The 20,990-nt window shown below is 41.2% G+C and overlaps 1 protein-coding gene across 2 annotated transcripts in view; it reads left to right on the forward strand.

Moving 5' to 3' along the window:
* Nucleotides 1-20,990, forward strand: part of Dchs2 (dachsous cadherin-related 2) — a 204,533-nt gene that overhangs the window by 103,503 nt on the left and 80,040 nt on the right. For both annotated transcript variants that reach the window (XM_031374196.1, XM_031374197.1), the window contains exon 3: nucleotides 9,953-10,184. In XM_031374196.1, the coding sequence (XP_031230056.1) occupies nucleotides 9,953-10,184 (232 nt within the window). The remainder of the gene's footprint in view (nucleotides 1-9,952; nucleotides 10,185-20,990) is intronic.

A 20,990-nucleotide genomic window follows, 5' to 3' on the forward strand; every position in this document is an offset into this window, starting at 1 on the left:
CTCTAGTCCCTACCCCTCTCATCCCCATCCTACACTTAACATTACTGAATTCTAACAGTAAAGCTGGCTTTTTAACTTCCACTGAATGGAAGCATACATGTGTTTCCATGTTCTTTGCTGACCATTACTTGGGACCATCTTTTATTCTTATGGATATATAGCACATAGTGAATAAATCATAATTTTATATCTTCTACAATGGATGCTCTATTTTAGGGCATTACGAATAGCCTTTCTACTAATACTCTTTCAAACTAAATGCACCTTAATATCTGAAACATGAATCATAAAAATATGCATATTAATGAAGTAAGAAATATTTTAATACTTTTATACATTGTATTCTGGCTTTATAAAATACGTGCTAGATGAACATTGTCTAGAGCCACCCCTGTGTGTAAAGCACACTCGTGTTACCATCTTCTGCCCTACTCTATCCTGTACTCCAACGGTAAGCCTTGCCACATTGCCTCCCCAGTCCATTCATGCCTCTCAACCTCTTGTGAACAGCATCCTACCCTTTTCTTGTGAAATGATTTTTATATTTCCCATGTAAATGAGATGATGTAAATAAGCTCTTCCTGTGCTTCACTTATTTTTACTTTATGTAAATATGTAATTATTTTTGTAATTATAATGTACTTATCTTTACTACCACCTCAAGCGAAAGTCAGGTTTCCTGGCTCTTGCTGCTCAGAGCTGTCTTCACCTTCCCTTTCCTTGAACGGGGTGAGCACATGTTTAAAGGTGGTCATACCCCATCCTTTGTGACCATCATGTTGGCTCCCTCTAGGAGTGAACTTCAGGGTGCTGCCCCCTAACTGTCTTGCTTGCTGTCTGTCTATGGTGCTCACTTCTTTCTCTTTGTCCTATCTTGCCCCTTGCCTAACATCTGTCTGTTCTTCTCTGGCCTGGGGGATTTTGGCTGTTCCACATCCATTATTCACTTGAGGAAGGACGGGGTACTACAGAAGACACCCTCTAGGTCCTTTTCCTTTTCGTACAAGGTTTGTAGCCCATGGCTCAGAGCCAGGGCTGCCAGGATACCAGGTGACAGAGTAAGACTGAAGTGGTAACCTGTCTTTATGTACTAATTGCTGCTTTCTTTCTCAGAGGAGAAACTACATCTGGAAACATTGTCTGAATATTTGCTTCCAGTGGCTTTCATAAGTATTGATAGTGCTTAAGCATAGTGATAGACATTTGTTAGCCCAGGGTGGGTATGAGCCAAGTCCTCTGTGTAAATAGCTTGCTCCATGTGAGTGTATTCTGACTCATTGTATTATCATGGAAATGGCCAGAAATTAGTTTCTTGTGTATCCCAGGCTCTCATCTGGTGGCCATTCTGACCTTCAAGGTTAATTTGACTCTTCCTAGGCTTTGGTGGCCAGACAAAGAACCAAACATCTTTGTATAGATAGAAATGTCTTCAATGGGAGATGCATGCACCCCATAAAAGGTCACTGGGTGTCCATGCCCTTGAACCATCACCACAGCCCAGAGAGCGTCATGCCTCACAGCTCAATCACAAGTGTCTTTGTCATTTAATTATTCATCCCCTAAAAGGACCAATCCATAGTTTCAGGATACATTTCATCTTGGTAAAAATGTGAGACAGAGTTCCTGCCTTCTAAGTTCTTTTAGCTCCTCATGGTTGGAAGTAGCTCATCAAATAACGTATCATGGTTGGAAGTAGCTCATCAAAGCTATTAGGCTTCTAACAGCTTCCAGATCTTGGCCCAATTTAGGGCTGAAACTGTCTACAACATTGCTTATGCATGCTTCAGGGTGTATAGGCAACAAGCAACATTGGTTGACTGGACTAGCCTGTCCTTTTTCAGTGATAGGATCCAAAGTGGAAGGGACAGGAGATGGGAAGATAAAGAAGACACGAAAGTTTGGGATCAGAAGATCATGTACAAGCTGATGGCTCATGTAAGCAAGCTTACATGAAGTATATAAGAAGTACAAGATCTCCTATGTGATTTCCAGAGGCAAGATAGGATGCTGTCATTAGAAGCTATCACACAATGGGAGAAGCCAGTGTGAAGCTAATCAAAGAATGTAGCACAGGATACAACGATATCTCAAGAGCATCAGAGACCTAGCACAGAGCAGCCTTGGGCTGATGGGAAAAGGTGGGTTGTCAGGGTCTGAGCAGCTACCCCATGGAGCAGCCACACCAGCCCTGCCAAGCACATTCCTCCTTTAGAAGAGGGACTATGTTCCTCCTCCTCACATCAGGGCCTCAGGGAAAAGCTCCCAGGGCCCCTGGCTATTACTGGCATTTCCAAGCATGTTCCTGGCTTCAGACAAGGAGCTAAGTTTCTTCTCCATATATGAGAACATCAGGGAAAGCCTTGGATCACCCCAGCCCTCAGCATTATCGGTGCAGTCTGCCTGAATGTCTACGTGCATAAAATACACACATATATACATAGACACATGTGTGTGAGCAGATACACACAGTGCATATGTCAGGTTAGCCCGTCCTGTGTTACTGCATGATGTTTATGAAGTCCTGTGATAGATAAGCTCATGGTGAATGCTACGTCTTTCACAAAGACTCAGCACTGTGTTGACTAGCAGCACAAATTGCTCTGAACCAGGTCATCAAAAACGTTGTGTAACAATGAAGATAAAAATTGTCAGCGGCTAAATAGGTAGCCCCTAAAAATAATCTAGACTGCATTCATAGGATAATTAAATCAGATAAAGTATTTTAGGTTCAAAATGCTGTGGGAATTCCGGCCATAATGAATTTATTTAAACAATAAACAGCCTTGGCATGCATCCTTCAGGTATTTACAATCATTCTGACAATTTGTAGTTTTCTCTTGGATTCTTTTGTTTTGTAATAAATGGCTCATGTGTCCTTGGTAGAAAATTGCTGAGAATCCATTTGCAGGTGGTTCCTAAGAGGCTTTTATCTATTGATAGAATAATTTTTTTATGAAGCACCCTAGATGTTCTGTGTGTCTCCACTCCTGCTCCATTCATCTCTGTGATGACTGTCAATATATAGTCTTAGCCCACTCTCTTCTCCTTCCGCACTGACACCACATCTAAAACATCCTATTTCTGCTGCTGCACTGCCTGCTATTTATCTAACACACAGAGGATGCTATGAAATTATATAATGGAACCACTTAATTGGATTGGCATTCAAGTTATTGTCTGTGATTTCGCTCCACAATTTAATTATCCCATCCTTCTGTCTAAGCTTTGTGTTTCTTTCTCTGATACATTTTCACAGACAAAGCCCTCAGTTTTTGGCATGTGTTTATCGTTCTCTCTGCACTTTTGCTACATCCTGAATTCTATAGCTGAGATGTACGTCTGGAAAAAAAAAAGATTTCTACTCCATCTTCCACTTTGAGACTTAAGGAAGGATTTTGACAGGCGAACACTCTAGAGAGTAAATTGGCTTAGCTTCTCACCACTCTGCATCTTCATGATAAGAGCTGGCTGTTGGAGTTGGAATCCATAGTGTATATAATGCAGGTGGAATCCCAAATCCAAGGTTTCTGAATAAAGGGGGGCATTTGTTTATGTTCTACTGGCCTACATTATCCCAGTGTCTAAATGTGCTCAATTATTTGTCATCTTAAGATCTATTTATCTGTATGTATGTATGCATGTATGTATGTATATTGTGTGTGTGTGTGTATGTGTGCATGTGAGTGCAAGTGACCTCAGAGACCACTGGATCACCTCTCCAGCCCCAAACTCAGCTTCTTACTCTAGTCTTCTGTTGCACTGATTACTGCTCAATTTATGTGAGGACTGTGCCCGTATACAGTGTGCCAGCTAAGGTGTTTGAGCCAAACCTAAGATGTCTTTCCAGCCATTCATTCATAATTTACAAGGATTGAATGTGACATGCCTTAACAACATCTATCTTCATGTTCACCTTCGAAAGCTTATGCTTCCCCATGGCCATTATCCACCTTCTCACACAACCTGTTGTTCAGTTCAACTTTTAACTTGAATCAATACCCCATTTACCATCTCTCTCTTCAAACTCATTTATTGTCACTCATCAAATTTTTCACCAACTCCATTAGGTCTCTGGTTTCTCCCTGTCATGGAAAATAGCCTATAGGCTGGAGAATACAGATCCTTCCTACTCTGTAAGGCGAAAAAGTACAGTAATTCTAGTCTGAAGGTAGTTACATGGCTGCCTTTCTGTCTTAGTGACTGCTCTATTATTTACATAGTTACTATTCTATGCTGATAAGATACCATGACCAAGGCAATTTATAGAAAAAAAGCACTTAGTTTGGGACCTTGATTTGATAGGGTTAGAGTCCATGATCATCACAACAGAGAGCACTGGAAGCAGGCGAACAGGCAGGCACTGGATCAGTAGCTGAGAGCTCACATCTTCATCCACAAGTGTCAGGGCCAGAGAGCTAACTGGGAATGGTATGAGCTTTTGAAATCTCAAAGCTCAACCCCAGTGACACACTTCTTCCAACAAGGACACACCTCTGGATCCTTCTCAAAGAGACCAATTCAAACCTATGGGCGCCCATTCACACTACCACAATTTCTAAGCCATTTATATTCCTTTCTCCATTGAAAACCAATTCAATCTTGGAGCTCCTGCTTCAAGAATGTAGTGCAGAGAACCCTGTTTGTCCCATGCTGTTTTAAACTCCCAATCACTTAAGACTTTTGTACCTGGCTTCATTCACATTCCTCATGTCCACCACTTTGTTAGTCAGCTAACCATCACTACAACAAAAAGCACCACCTTGGGGATTAAGCCTTAAACATGTGGTCACTTGAAGGACTTTCAGCCTCCGAATCCATCAACCAATGTTCCTTACCAGGTTTTTGAGATTTCAGCAGAGCCACCCAACACAAGCCTCCTCCTTCTTTGATTTCTCATTTGCAAGGATCATCACTTTCTCTGAAATCTTGATTCCAAGCACATTACCTTCTGATAAGCATTTTTATCTCCCTTGTCACTTAGCTCAGTGGTTCCAGTGCAGACAGAAATTCCTCCCAGGTAAGATCACTGAAGTATTACATATCGTTAGTCTCTGCAGTGCAAATTCCCTTCCCTGGAAACTCTTTGGTAAACCCCAGCTCTGTCTGAACTCTGCTTTTTCTGTTTTAAAAACAGCAGCAGCAGCAGCCACAACAACAGCAACAAGAGCAGTGGTATTTGAGAGGAATCACCTGTCCTTCCAGCCATCATTCTCCTCCCTTACCTGGTTATCAGCTTGTGCTTGCCTGCTCCTGGGTTAAAGAATCACACTATTTGCATCAGCAGCAAATCTCTTTGAGCCTCAGGGTTCATGGACTGATCCAGCCTGGTTTAGCATAGTAGACCACCCCATCACCCCATAGAGGCCTTTCTTCTTGTGTAGCTGAATTTCTCAGTTTCTCTTGGATGACTCCATCAGCAAACTTGACATAATGACAACCTCTCCTTTTGTAACCAAACTCCTTTTAGTTTCTTATACCCTCTTAGAAAACTATTTTCTTTTTTGTGTATTCCATAGCAAGTAGATTTGAACTAGCTCTTTCTCCTTCATTTTTCAACTTCCTTCATTTGCTCCTTCCTCTCTCAGAAAGCTGATTTTATCAGAACAATTGTATGTGTTCTATCTCTTTGGTTCTCAATCTATTAATTTCTGTTTTATTCTGTCTCACAATTAATCTGAAAATATTATTTGAATGTCGTCTCACTTGGCTTTGGTGATATTCAGCATACTGATCTTTCTTTAGTCAGATAGGAACTCATTTCTCGTCACCTTTGTGCATGAAATCTAGTCTGGAATGATCTGCCTTAGCTCACTTAGAAGTAAATCACAGCTCAGTAGAGCTAAGAGTTGTGAAGGACAGATATCAATATTCTACTATTTAACAGTCACAGAATGCAGGAGCAAAGAGAAAAGAAAATAGACAATTGCCAAAGTAGAAATAATGAAGTAAAAATTTCTATGGGATTCCTATAGTAGATGATTTCAAGCTTAGAGCTTTTTAAAAGGACTTGTACTTTCTTCGTTGTAACTTGAAGGGATTGGCATTCAGGTAGATTGCTCAGGTGTTTCTTACCATAACCTTACAAATGAAATCATCAAAATTTATTAAAGTAGTTAGTGAATTATTTGTGGTAGTTGGAGATAAAATTGAGAAATGCTAATACAGAGATTAGGGTAGTAGGTACTTGTTGCTGTGTAAACAATTATCCCTCAACTTTGAAGCTTAACATAATACAGTTTCTAATTGCCAGGAATCTAAGACACTCTCCTGAGTGGTTATGCCTCAGAGTCTCTTCTGACTGGTATTATGAGATGTCTCTATGAGCTGGACAACAGACCATTATAGAGTCTTGGGAAGTGAAATAACTGCTTAGATTAGCTTTCCTCCTGCTCTGTCCTGTGGGATGCTGATTTCCCAATGTGTTCCTTCCAAAGAGAGTTCTGTGATTCAGGAAGAGTGAATGCAGGCCCACAGCTTAGAATGACTGCAGCCATCTGGTTGTAAGTTCACTCCAAGACAGACAAAATAATGGGAGACTGATACATGAAGTCCAGGTTCATGGATCTATAGTCTTCTGTTCTCTGAGTTGGTCCCTGGGCATCTCTGTACCTTAGTTTCTTATTGAATTAGGAAGAAAGACATGGAAACCAGAAAAAGTGAGATTGTAACAACCTAAGGATGAGAAATAGGTATGAAATACATCAAAAAGCATTCATAGTTGGTTATGATAGGAGGAAATTCCCCACCTGAAGAATTTAGCAGGTGCCCATTGAGTTTATACACATGAGACACTGACAACTCCTTCTTTGCCTCCAGAAGATTCCTTGTTCTTTGACAATAATAAGCTTAAGCCCTCTGTTGTCCAGCCAACACTTGATTGTTTTTTACATAATTTCATTATTAGGCCCCTCAGTGAATCAAGACCTTTGTTATAGAGGGTTTTCTGGTGCTGTGTTACTTTCTTCTGGTGCTGTTTTATCTCTCTCTTCATTATTTTGCTTACTGCTTTCTCAGTCCTTCTTTCAACCCAAGAAACTTCTCAAGCTTGAGGAGAAATATATTAGAAGAGAAAACAGGAAAAACAAAACCAAGAAGCCAGGCCACCGGGAGTCCCAGTAGGCTTCATGCCAGATGTCAAGTATATTTCTTACATGCTTACATCTGTTTGCAGGTCTGCAGTCCCATCTCACACCTCTCTCAGGACTCCTTTAGGTTATCTGGCTTTCCTGGTCATGGAGGCCCTTCTGGATCAGCACACAAATGGGTGGCTGAATGCATATTACTTTCATTATGCTCCTCACCAGCTATTTTGCTTCTCCTGTTCTAAACAGTAACTGGTAGAAGTCTGATGCTTCATTCAACTAAGAACATGGGAACTCACATTATATCTAACCATGGATTTCTCAATCCCTTTTAATCCCCAAAGGATGGTATACATGGGACAGCAGTGAGAGCCATTTCTGGATTCATGATTAATTTGTCAGTCACGATGCCTTTCTCAAGCTGCCCTGTCCACATGTGTTCCAAGCATCCGCATAGCCCATTTCTCTTTCCTACCCTTCTTAGCTGTCCTTCCTTTCTCATTCTTCTTGATGCCTTCCGTCGTAGCCGAGAAAGGCAGTAAAGAGAAGAAAAGGAGCCTGGGGGAGGGCACACGTGAGTGAACTATTCCCCTCCCCTACACTGCTGTGACTTTCCAAGGACTTTTGTCAGATCAGAAAGTCTCAAAATGTGCCAGATAGAAATGGAAAATGGTGTCGGGAAGCAAGAACAGATGTTTTCCTTCAAAACAGGGAAAATCCAAGGAGATGATTTCCCTAGATTTTATTTGTTCCTTCCCCTTTGGTTTTAGATGGAGCCAACATGAAATAAACAGTCTGAGACGCACCTCCCGCTGCTTTATGCACTGTTTAACCTTTCTAAAACCAGGAAATCTCAGAATTCCCGAACCATTCAGCCTCGGAGGAAAGATACCCCTCTTTATCATTTCTTTTAGAGTTTCGTATAATATATTTTGAACATATTTATCCCAACTCCTCCCAGACCCACCCCTTACTATCCTTTTCCTTGCCACACAACTTTGTGTTCTCTTAGAAATCAAACTCCAAAACCATTAAGTACAGTTTGTTCTGCCCATATTCCCTTGGATATGTAGCCTTCCACAGGAGTATGGTCAAACTACCAGGGCCTATACCTTTAGGAAGACTGATGCTTCTTCTCCCAGCAGCTGTCAATTACTAATAGGGGTGGGGCTCCACACTCACCTCCCCTCTCCATGCTGGAATTCTGTGTGGATTGAGCTTATACGGTTTTGTGTATACTGTCACACCCTCTGTGAATTCATATGTCTAACTGCTTGATTGTGTCTGTAAAGTATCATATTGTATCATATAGTAAGCATTCTGAGGTCTCTGATTTTCTACAGCTTGACCAATGTGACTTTTCTGTGTTAATCCCTGTTTAGTGCAAAAAAAGCTTCTCTGATGAGGTTTAGATGCACTGATCTATGTATGTAGCAATCTATGTATCTAGCTACAGGTCCTTGGTCCCATCATGGTGTCACATATGGGTTTCAATTAGAAGAGCATCCCTTGATATGTGATCAGAAGGCAGTGAGTTATCTCCCATGACATTCATGCCATCACTGCATCAAGGAGTACATCTTTTCAGACTAGTTGTTACTGTGCTTCACATGGCTCACAGCTGAGTAGACTGAGGACCACTTCTCTCCATGCTGGTCGTGGGAACAGTGCCTTTCAGCACCATGAAAGCTAGCCAGTGTGAAAGAAACTTTAAGCCGAGTAGCACCTTGATTTCTCTGTGTTCTGTAACTCAAGAATACCATGCTCAAACAAATAAAGAGTCTAGTGATGGAAATAGTTACTAGCTTTTTGCTAGTCAGGTCCTACAGGGCTCCAGACATTGTAGGTTAATTTCAATCCTCTCTTCTCCCTCTGCAACTTGGCGTAAGTTCCACCGGGACCAATAAGATCCCATTGTTGAAGGAGAAATTGCTTTGCTGTCCCTTTCCTCACTAAGTCCACTGTCGATTCCAAGCCTGGGAACCCTCAAGACTTCCCCAATGCTCCCTACTTCTGCCCTCAATACTTACTGTCTGTTCTGAACACCTCAGCCAGAGCAGCAGTTAAAACTAAAGTTAAACCACGCCCCCTGTGTGTTCAGAACTCCGTGACTGTGAAGAGCTCTCATCCTCCTGTGACCCCAGTGATCTCCATAGCCAACTCCATCCTCCAGCACCAAGCCCTTGCCTTCCTTCTGTCTGAACAGACTAGCTCAAAGTACTACACTACTACTTCAGGGCCTTTGTAATAGTTTTTACCTGCTTATAAAGCATTGTTTTGCTAGTTAACACAAGTCTAGCTCCCTTCTGTAGCTGCCTTTCCTCAAATCTTTTCCTAACAAGATTTTCTTACTGTAATAGTAGATAGGAGTTCATAACTCATGCACAAACCAAGATATATTTATATGAATATATGTGTTCTGTTGCTTCAGAAGTCTGTTTTAGGGTCATTGTTAGTAATTTTATCTCAGTAACACACACAAACACACACACACACAGGCACCACACCATACCACACTACACTTGATTGTTTCAAAGTCTGTTTGGGAATTGTTAACTATACTGGATTTCAGTGTCCTTAGAAGCCCAGTTGTAAATCGATCATCAATAGGAGGAGAGGACCTTGGCCCTGTGAAAGTTCTATGCCCCAGTGTAGGGGAATGCCAGGGCCAGAAAGTGGGAGAGGGCGGGGTGGCAGGCATGGGGAGGGGGGAGGCAACAGGGGTTTGTTTTTGTTTGTTTTTTTGTTTTTTGGAGGGGAAACTGGGAAAGGAGAAATTCGCATGTAAATAAAGAAAATATCTAAAATAAAAAAAAAAAAAAAAAAAAAAAAAGAAGCCCAGTTGTAATCACTGCTCATTTATCTCACAGGGTGGTCTTAGTGCCCAAGCTTTTGTCCGGGTGGAAGTGGATGACGTGAATGATAACTACCCTGTCTTCAATCCATCAACCTATGTGACAAGCATCAGTGGCCAGACCCCACCAGGAACTGAGATCATCAATGTTCTTGCCAGTGACAGAGATTCTGGAATATATGGAACAGTGGCTTATGAACTCATCCCAGGAGATCAGTCGACCCTCTTCACCATTGACTCCACTACAGGTATGTGATCTAGGGAGAGCCTTGCCCTCTGCTGGTAAACTTCTTAACTACTTAACAGCCAAAGATTAGACAGATTAGAAATAGTGATGACGTTTTGTCAACAGTAGGGGTGTGGCAAGGTTCAACCATCCAGAGGGCACCACCATGTGTTGAAATCGTCTGGTGCTTTGTTAGCCTTGACCTGGAGGAGTCTCACCTCTGCTCACCAAGACCTCAGGATCTTTAGAGACCTCAGTTTCATAGCACTGCCAATCATACTGTGTTGGAAGGTTGTCATGTAGATTAAAGACAGAAAATGTGCAGAAACAGCCAGGTGTGCCCATTTTGCAAGGGTTTATCTCCCTCTGTCTATTTGAGCATCTTATCTATGGGTGACTTAGCCCCTCTTCAGTGACTGAGAGGCCAGTGCTGGAGCAGGACTAAGTATATGCCATTCTTTGCACCAGCGCTGGTGTTTCTTTAGACCTGTTGCTCTTTCTTTCTTTTTTTCTGAAATAATAGCTAAAGCTCATTGTATTTCCCAAAACACAGTAACTGTTTGTCTGCCAAGGAACCCAGTGATCTGAATTTTCTAGAAATTTAAGTATTTCAGACATTACTTATTCTTTCTTATATTTGTTATCATCAAAGTAGTGTTTGGAGTATTTGATTAGAAGACATAAGATTTCAAGTAACATTGGAGATAATTGTAGATATTCTGGCTTCAAAATGAGGCTATAAGCCAAGACAACATTTTGGTGTCTTTTTCATTTCTTTACAAGATCTGAAAAGTGGTCAGAATACACTTTAACTTGAATACTGTGTTATATGTATACACAAACTAGTTATCCCCAAAGAGGACATTTTAATCCAAACTAGACATTGTACATTATCTTATTTGTGATGATCACAGGTATGACAAGCCAGTCATTCAGTCATTGTCTGCACAGGGCACAAAGTGTACTAAGTCTGCCTTTGCACCCAGCCCCAATACACAGTCATTCTTCCTGCCTGTAGGTGTGCCCCCTCTGGCATGTAACACAACATCTGGGGATGTGTTGTCTGCCCCGTGGTCTTTAGAAGGTGAAATTTCCCTTGCTCAAAATAATTTCACTGACATGGTCCCCTTAACATTTTCAAGATCAGAGGAACATACTTTGTAGGAAATTAGTCTGCTTATCTAGGCTTTTTCAAAATTCATCTTAACTGAGGACCTTAACTGCCTGTCATAGTCAGGCCCCGTAGGGCAGTAACATTGCCAAAAATATATAGGTCAGCCATAATCAGAAGACGGGATCTAAAAGCATTTAGTGGATTGTTTTGAAAAGACATCACATTCACCATCCCAGATCCCCCGGAAGAGCTTGAAGAATGAGCTGTTAGGCATTCTGTTCGCAGGAGAATTTTCTGTCCCTGTGGGCCATGGACAGCCCTGTGCCTCTCTTCCTGGCATCCTCTACGTAGCAAATGCCATTACTAATCATAGAGAGTACTTTATGTGGGTCATTATCTCGGGACACATCAGAGGGATTTTTTTTTTTTTTTTTTTTAAGCAAAGACCAAATTTGTAATGGAAGCAGCCTTGGGTTACTGTTGTTGGCAGGTTTGAAGGTTGTATGTTTGGGGAGAAGACATTTGTCAGGCAAAGAACATTTGGAATTTGGTTGTACTTAATCACAAATTGTGAGTGATCCAGGAGGGCTGGTAATGTTTTGTTTTAACCTTTAGAGAATGGAACAGTGTCGCTGCTAGCTGTGGGGAAAAGTTATCCAGGGAACGGGCAGTTCCAACCTGTACCACTGGGTTCCAGAAGTTCATAAGGAGAAACCAAGAAGCCGGTGTGTGTTTTCAGGGTACCAGTAGAGTCACAGTGTCTATATCCATTTTAAAATGTGACCTCATTTGTTACCCCAAATACTTCTAGTCCTTTATAGTCAGCATAATTAAGATCTACTTTAAAGCAACCAGGTCTAAACATTATTATTAGTTATAGTTACTATCTTGTACAGTAGATAGTCAGAAATCCCACCCTGCTTGAGTGAAACTACCATTTTACTAGGTCGTCCTGTTTACCTCAGTCTTAGTCCCTGGAGACTTCCATTCTGTTCTCAGCTGCTCTCAAATTGACTTTTTCTTTTGACTTCCACATAAAAGTGAGATCAATGTTGATGTCTGTGTGTATGGCTCTTCTCACTTAGCACCGCGTCTTCCAGGATATCCATGTTTACCTAAGTGATAGCGATATCCTCTGGAAGGCCTAGTAGCCTGATGTACGTGCATGGCACGTTCCTCAGCCCATGCAGTGATGGGCACTCTGGTCCATTCCAGATCCTGGCCATTATGGATAACGTCACAATGCAAAGAACAGAGCAAGGGCCTTCTCGGGATCCTGATTTTGTTTTCATTGGACATATACCCAGAAGTGGATGTTCTACCTCGGACTTTGTGGACTCCCTGTATGTTTTTCCATAATGGCCACATCACATGCTCTATCAACAGAGGTTCTCAAGGAAGAGAAGGTGAAGAACTGAAGCATGGTTATCCTGTTATGGAGTTGTTGTGTTGTAGTGACTTTACTTTTACCGTAAAGCCTACTTCTACCAAAGCCAGTAGCAATAAAAAAAAAATCCTGAGATACTCTGTCAGTAAATATTAGTGAGATAAATGAATACATGAATAAATGACAACACAAATAATTGGAAAGTGGTTTGAATTATTACTGCAACCTCCCAAGGATTTGCTGGGAAATCTGTTAATAGTAAGGAACAGAGCTTGGTTTAAAATCCTCTCTGTGCCATGGCATGCTCAGGAACCCTGACCCATTCTCCCACTTTTTTCTTTTTTCTTGACTCTCACCCTGGGTGGGCACTTCAGTTTTTCTCTCTTCCCTTTGTCTTTGTCTTTATTAATTTCTTTTCAAGGGTAAGACCTTTCTGTTTACACTGGTTTTTTTTCAATCCAATCTCAGTACTCCTGATTATTATTCTCACTTTGGGGCTTTAATTCTTACAGAGCTTGGCAGATAGTGTGGTCATATAGTAAAATTCGGAGACTCCAAGAGTCAGCGTATATGACCACTGGCCCTCAAAATGCTCACCTGCCTCTGCAGGACACCACTCTCTTGCTTTTGTCCCATTCATTCTTTATTTGGATGTTTTTTTTTTTTTATTTGTCCCAGGCATGCTATTTGAAAGCTTACGTAATTTGTATTGGAGGTTCACATTTTCTAAAGGAAGAGATCAGTCATCGATCTGTTTTTGCCACAACCAAGATGTATGCCTTGTAAACTTACTGTGCTTTTTTAGGAAAAGAACTATTTGGAAAGAAACTGGAAGTGGATGTGTCAGTGTCGTGGCTGTCTTCTCTTGTGGGTTTATCTTCTTGTCCTGTTTCTGGTTTTCTATGTTTGTTGCTCATTCAAAGAACATTTTTGTAGACTGCATTCAGGCACGAGGCAAGAGGTTCTGACTGGAGCCTTCACCGTTCTCTTTCTCAGTCCACTGGCTTGCTTTGATGTGGGTAAGAAGCAGGCGGCTCTGTTTTGAGTTTCAAGGGGAAGAAACACAGGAAGTAGATTTATTAATAGCTCTCCTTGCCTGTATTTTATTCTATTTATAAATTATGTGTAGATATGATTTATTCTGCTTAACACTGTTTTACAGTGTGTGTGTTTATGTGTGTGTGTGTGTGTGTGTGTGTGTGTTTGTGTGTGTGCGTTTATCTATGGCCATGTGGAGGTCAGGGAGCAAATTTCAAAACATACTTCTCTCCTTTTATTGTGTGGTGAAATCAGGTTTTCATGTTTGGCTGCAAACACCCTTACGAGCCAAGCCATCTTATTGACTAAATGTGAAATCCTTACAAACCCCCAACTTGTGATAATCCTCCTGCCTCTGTCTTTTTAACATATGTTGTTCCTAGCTACCAAGTGCACCACTACCAGCAGCCTCCATTTTGAAGTACTTGTCATAGTGGCACAAAATAGTCATCAAATAGCTTTGATTTCATCTTATTTACTTATTTTTTTGCTTAAGAGCAACTTAATTGCCAAATTCAGTGTCCATTATCTTATTTGTCCATTATCTTATTTATATATGTAAAGGAGAGGCTTCTGGGAGCTTGCTGGCTGCCAGTTCAGTGAGAGACATTTTCTTAAAAACTAAGGTGGAGAGCTACAGAGGAAAATATACAATGTAGAACTCTGATCTAAACACACACACACACACACACACACACACACGCAAGCACATGGGCACACACACATATATATACACACACATACACATACCCGTGAGTGTGTAGTTCATCTACCTTAAGGCATAAATTGTAAGTAGGACCAACTGTGAAACACATTCGCGATGTTTAATATACGGGACACTGCCCTAGCTGTGTGGGGCACACCAGCGACTAACCCAGACAGATATGCCTCTCAACAGTGCTTATAGAAATAGGGTTAAGCTGCCCGACCTAAGTTTAGTTGTAGTATACACAAAGTTTAAGCTTTGTGCTACAGAAAAAGAAGTAATCAAATGGGTAGCCACCTGCCAGCCCAGGGCAGCAACGCCCAGTGTTATTGAAATTTTTCCTTTGTATGGGTTGCGAGGCCTTCAGTGTGGATGATAAGCAATGAAGCACAGGCTATTTTTCTTTGTTTCCAGAGCAGACTTATTTTTTTTTTCTTTCCTAATGTTAGTTTTATGCTCAGATTTCTTACCATGCAATGATTCTCATAATTCTTCCTGATTGCCACTCTCCTGTGCTTAACATTTGATGCTCTGCTGTGTACTTAATAAATTAATACCATACCTCATTTTATAAGGTCCATGAGCCTGCTCATGCCAAATAAATATTTTTCCTTGTACATGTAAGACAGACTCTGAAATTAATCACGAGCACCTAATGAGTAAATGTTACTTTCAAAGGAAACAAAAGCATGTCAGAGAATTTTCTCATGAGTGCTTTCAGTACGAGATCATAGACTCGACTCGCAGAAATGGAAAGTTCTTTACAAATCCACTGCCTCACTGAGCAAAGGAAAAATTAAACTAGAAGGAATCCGGGGATATGCCCCAAAGTGGAAATAGGCAATATATGAAAAAGGTGGTTAAGATTGTGTCTCACATACACTTTTAAATATATTTTTATTAATTTATTTATTTACTTACTTTACATTCCAATGTTTGCCCCCTCTTCCAGTTTCTCCCTTACACAGCTCCTCTCTCATTTTCCCATCTTGTTTTCCTCTGAGAAGGAGAAGCCTTCTCAGGTATTACCCCACCCCGGAACCTCAAATCACTGCAGGACTGGGCACATCTTCTCCCACTAAGGCCAGATAAGGCAATCCAGCTAGGGGAATGGAATTGACCAGCAGACAACAGGTTCAGAACCAACCTTGTTGCAGTTGTTGGGGCCTTGCATGGTATATATTATGTGAAGGATGCCTGAGTCCAACCCATGCTGTCTGGTTGGTGATTCAGTCTCTGAATTTTCTTATTTTCATTCTTTCTCACAAGACCATTTTACAGCTTAAGTATGACCCATGGATTAATTTATAGTGAAGATTTCCAATATGTTTAAAAGTGATTTGTCTTTTCCAAAGTATTTGTCCCTGAAAGTTAATAGTGCTTAACTAGTGGTCACATGCATTTAAAAAGTATGGCAGAGTCAGCTGAAAGATGATCTTCATGCTCCATCTTTTCATCACTCCATCAATCTAAAGTATCCTTTCCCCTAATAAATGAGATTTAAAATTAAAAAGTTACATAGTGAAGAACATAGACAAATGACAATGCACCTAAGGACTTGTAAGTGTCCTAGTTCCCTTTTCAGTGCATGTGACAAAAAAATCCTAGTACCAGGCAACTTTAGGCAGAACGAGTTCATTTGCCTAGCAGCTCCAGATCACAGAACATAACTGAGAAGTCAAGGCAGGAACCCAAGTAGAAAGTCACATCATATTCATAGACAAGAGCAAACCATACACATCCCCACTTGCTCAATTGCTCTCAGCTAACTTTCTGCTTTCTTGTATTGTTCAGTATCTCTTGCCAAGGGAATGGTGACACCCATAAGGGTCTGACTCATTCTACATCAACTAATCAAGGCAGCACCCCATGGACATGCTCACAGGCCAACCTGATCTAGAGAGTTCCTCACTAAGACACTCTTTGAAGGTGATTCTAGGTTTGTCAAATAGAAAATGAAAACAGATCGACACAGCATGTAAATCCAAATACTTATTAAAACACAAAATAACCGGTGACCTGTAAATCTATTGGTGTTTGGTTTTCAAGGTTGAGGTTGGTCCTTGAATCAATCACTAATGATGATTTGCAAGGGTCATAAAAAATGGGAGCCAAAAAATCATTGTGCTTTGAAGTATTAAGATACAATGTTACAAATTTCAAGCTGGCCAATATGTACTAACAGGAGTTTTTATGATTTTACTACTTAGAATGCAAAATGTATATAATTATATTTGATATGTGGCACATATATTGTATATAGATGTTTTCTGACCCTTTCAACATTTAGTAGAGTTAATATCATTTAAGGTTGTTGCTTTCAACAATTCATTGATAAAGTGTTTCCTGCTGAAGCATGAAGACTTCAATTGGATCATCAGCACCCAGCAATGCAAAAACTAGGCATAGTGATGTGCACCTGTATTCCCAGCACTGGAGAAGTGGAGACAGGATTCCTGGAACTTAGTGGCCAGCCAGTTTAGCCAGACAAGCTCCAGGTTCAGCAAAACCTCTATCTCAAAAACCAAGATGGAGAAGAAACTGTTGAAGACATCCAGCATGGAGCTCAAGCCTCCGTGTGTGTGTACAAGAAGACATGTATACTAATGCACATGCATGTCCGCAAACAAATATGCAGCCACTCTTCACACACACACACACACACACACACACCCACACACACACACACACACCACACTGGTGTGTACAAATTACACTTTCTGTTTGTAAGCTATGCTCCAGTAAAGCTGAATATAAAGAAGGCTGAATTCAAACATTCAGGCTGTCCTAGATTTTCAGGTCTTTTGTGTGTGCATATATGTGTGTGTGTGTGTTTGTGTACATGTGTGTGTGTTCATGTGTGTGTGTGTGTGTGTTCATGTGTGTGTGTATATGTGTGTGTGTATGTGTGTGTGTGTGTTAAAATTTTTAGAGAAAGTGCATGCTTGAAATGTTTAGTCTACAGATTCACAGCTTCATTGATTCTCTCTTTCATGTGATGAATGTTCACTCAACAAATTTTTCTAGACTCAGGAGTGTATCCTTAATGGTTATTTCCTTCTTACTGATTTTCTGGACTTCTCAGTTGACTCTCCTTTGGGTCAGCACATTAAAAGACAACAAAACACTTTATCAAGACCAAAGGAGCATTCTTATGCTTTTTATTCCCTCACCACCGCTCTCTCTTTCTGTGTGTCTAGGGGTTCTGGGATTGAATGGAGGGCCTTACATGAACTAAACACATTCCCTATCAGTGAGTTGCATTCCCAGCCACTCTTCCTCATTAAGCGGACTGTATGTGTCTTCCACAAGAAATAATAACTCAGGGAATTCTCCATATACTGAACACAGGACTCAGCAGGATCTAGATTAGCTACACAAGGTGTTATGAGTCCGAGGGAACATGGGCTATGGTGCCTTTCAGGACAGCTCAGTTGGTATGGCATCCAGAGAAAACCTGATGGTTCCAGAGAAGCAGACCTGAAGGTGGCCAATCTTAGATATTTATAACAAAAAACTAAAATGTAAGTTTGATCTGTAAAGCTTGCAACAAGCCCTTCATTCTGCAGGGTCTGCAAACGTGGTTTGGGTTATGTGAAGGAGACCCATCTTGTTAAAGGTATAGAAGGTTGGCAGATTGGAGAGAAAGGATTGATAGATTCCAGGGAGCGCCTGTTGAGTTACAGGTTGGTCTGGGGTGAATTGCCTGCACCTTATTGACTGTTCACAGAACCTAGTAATGCTCCCTGAGTTAATAAGGCTCTCAGAAGACCCATGTCTGGCAGGCATCTGAGAAATCTGAAGGGAAAAAAAAAACCAAAAAACAAAACAAAACAAAAACCAAAAGCGACTGGCAGCAGAATAAAGGAGTAGTTTCTGAAGTGGAGACAAACCACATTCCAGAAGCTTGCAGCAGAGCTCAATGTTTCTCTTGGTTTTAGTACATTCTGAGAGAGAGAAAAAAATGGAGTTGTTGTTAGGTTCTGCCTTTTCAGGACCACAGGGCATGACTCCAATTCTTCCCAGACAAGAAGCCGTAACCAACATTCTGAATGAAGATGCCATTAAGGCAGCTCAGATCAGAAGTTATAGCGCTCCCCACACAGTAGCCGGGAAGGTACTAGCTTGCCTCTCGAGCATCTTTCCAAGTCCCATTTGATCCACAGGCATGTCCATAGCCTGGGCTGCTGAGAGATGACAGAACTTTTAGGAGACAAGGCCTAAGGGGGGATATAAGGTTCTTGGTGGCTGCCTTTGAAGGGGATCTTAGTATTGCATCCCATATTCTTTCTCTGTATTTGCTTCCTCTGTCATTTGCTGTCATTGTAGAGGGCTATCTCCCAACAGGTCAAAAAAAAAAATAAGAGGACTAAGGGACAACTAGCTATAGGGAACTTTCCAATGTTCTATTGCTCACATTCTACTTCTCCGATAGGATCCTGTCTTACTGTCGTCATTACAGGAAGCTCATCAGGAGACAAAACACAACTTCCGAGATGTAATCTGGAGTTGTGCTACCTATGACCAGTACTGAGCCAAAACTATAATCTAAACTAAACCCTTTTAGGTTGGTTTTCTTGGGTATTTGTTCTGGTGATAGAAAGCAGACTGACATGATACCTTGAAAAGAAAATGACTTTTAAACAATTCCCCAGTCTAAGAAATCTTTATGCTAGGTACCCATGACACTGCCTGTCAGGCACTGCTCCTTCCCACTCCCTGCCTCCTCTCCCCTTGCTTCCATCATGGGTGATTCAGAAACTCCAGAGAGTTAGGCTAGGGGGGAGGACAAGAGGTAGTCAAGAGGGTAGAGGAGAAGCCAATCACTTTTGATATGGAGCAAGCTTCCTACCTAAACATTAGGTAAAGCTAGAGTTCTGATGTCCTTTATGTTTTATTAAGTTAAGATGGAGGCTGTCTTAGTCAGGTTTTCTATTCCTGCACAAAACACCATGACCAAGAAGCAAGTTGGGGAGGAAAGGGTTTATTCAGCTTACACTTCAATGTTGTTCATCACCAAGGAAAGTCGGAACTGGAACTCACACAGGGAAGGAACCTAGAGCCAGGAGCTGATGCAGAGGTCCTGGAGGGTTGCTGATTACTGGCTTGCCTCCCCTGGTTTGCTCAGCTTGCCTTCTTATAGAACCCAGGAACACCAGCCCAGGGATGGTACCACTCACAATGGGTTCTCCTCTCCTTGATCACTAATTGAGAAAATGTCTTACAGCTGGATCTCATGGAGGGAGACATTTCCTCAAGGGAAGCTCTTTTCTGTGTGATAACTCCAGCTTGTGTCAAGTTGACACACAAAACCAGCCAGTACAGAGGCCTTGAGTAACAGAAGGGATTTATTAATAACTGACTGAAAGTGACTATTGAAGTCATTGGAGGTTCCTGAATTTTCACTTCGGAATAGAGGAAGAGCAACCAACTGCACTACATAAATTTAAACGGGAGGGCTAAACATCAATTTGTGATTACATCTAATGAGCTGTGTTTTGTCTTTTTGTTTTCTATCCAATTAACGACAGCAGAAGATGATTGCATCCGACAAGGGCATGTTGGATGTGCCACTGAGTGGGCAGTTTGTGACAGAATGTAGTCTGTGACAGAGTGGCATAAGCCTAGTTATTGTTAGAATTAAGGTATAAGGCGAGGGTTTGGCTCACTGATGTGATGTGAGAGAGTTGCTATGTGTGGACAATGACCCTGGCAGTAGTATGCTAGGTGGATGATGGGAGTTGAAATTTTAAACAGAAAACCTAGCTCTTATGATAATCCACTATAATGAGGATTGTCCATAAGAACAAAGCAGTAAAGTAGAACAGGTGTAACCAGCTGGAGGGTATTTTAGAAGTATTGTTTCTTTAGTGTGTCTGCATATGTGGGTATATGTATATGTTCATATGTGTATATATGTATGAGAATAAATATGTGTGTGTGTGCATATACGTGTGGAAGTCAGAGGTTTCCACCAGCTGTCTTCTATAGCTCTGTACTTAATTTTGGAGCCAGGTTCTCTCACTGACACTGGAGCTTACTGACTTGCCTAGACAGGTTGACCTCTGCCTGTGTCTCCCAGCACTGGGATCATAAGCACGTGTTGTCATGCTGCCATTTTCATGTGCATGCTGAGGATCTGAGCTTTACTGATTGGTCCATCTTTCCTGCCTGCATTCCATTTCATATAAGGAATGTATGGCTTAACTAATTTTGAAACTTTTGTCTTAACTCTAGCATTTGTCTGTTTTCTTAAAGTCATTTTCTATTTAAATTTATCATTATTTCTCAGATCCATCTATACTAATGTAATTCCTCATTCTTCCTCTTTCTTTTTAAACTGTTATCTTGGATCTTTACCTGAGAGAATTCTTTGAACCCTGGGAATGAAGGTGGATTTCTCTGGAAAGCACTTGTGTTTTGCTTTTGTTCAAATGCTTTAGGGATGTATCTGTCCTCATTTATATCCCATCTCTGTCTGTGTTTCTATGTTTCTGTGTGTCTGTGTGTCTGTGTGTCTGTCTGCCTGTCTGTCTCTGTCTGTCTCTCTGTCTCTCTCTCTCTTTCTCTTTCACACACACAC

The sequence above is a fragment of the Mastomys coucha genome, unplaced genomic scaffold (assembly GCF_008632895.1).
Source record: "Mastomys coucha isolate ucsf_1 unplaced genomic scaffold, UCSF_Mcou_1 pScaffold16, whole genome shotgun sequence".
Taxonomy (NCBI): domain Eukaryota; kingdom Metazoa; phylum Chordata; class Mammalia; order Rodentia; family Muridae; genus Mastomys; species Mastomys coucha.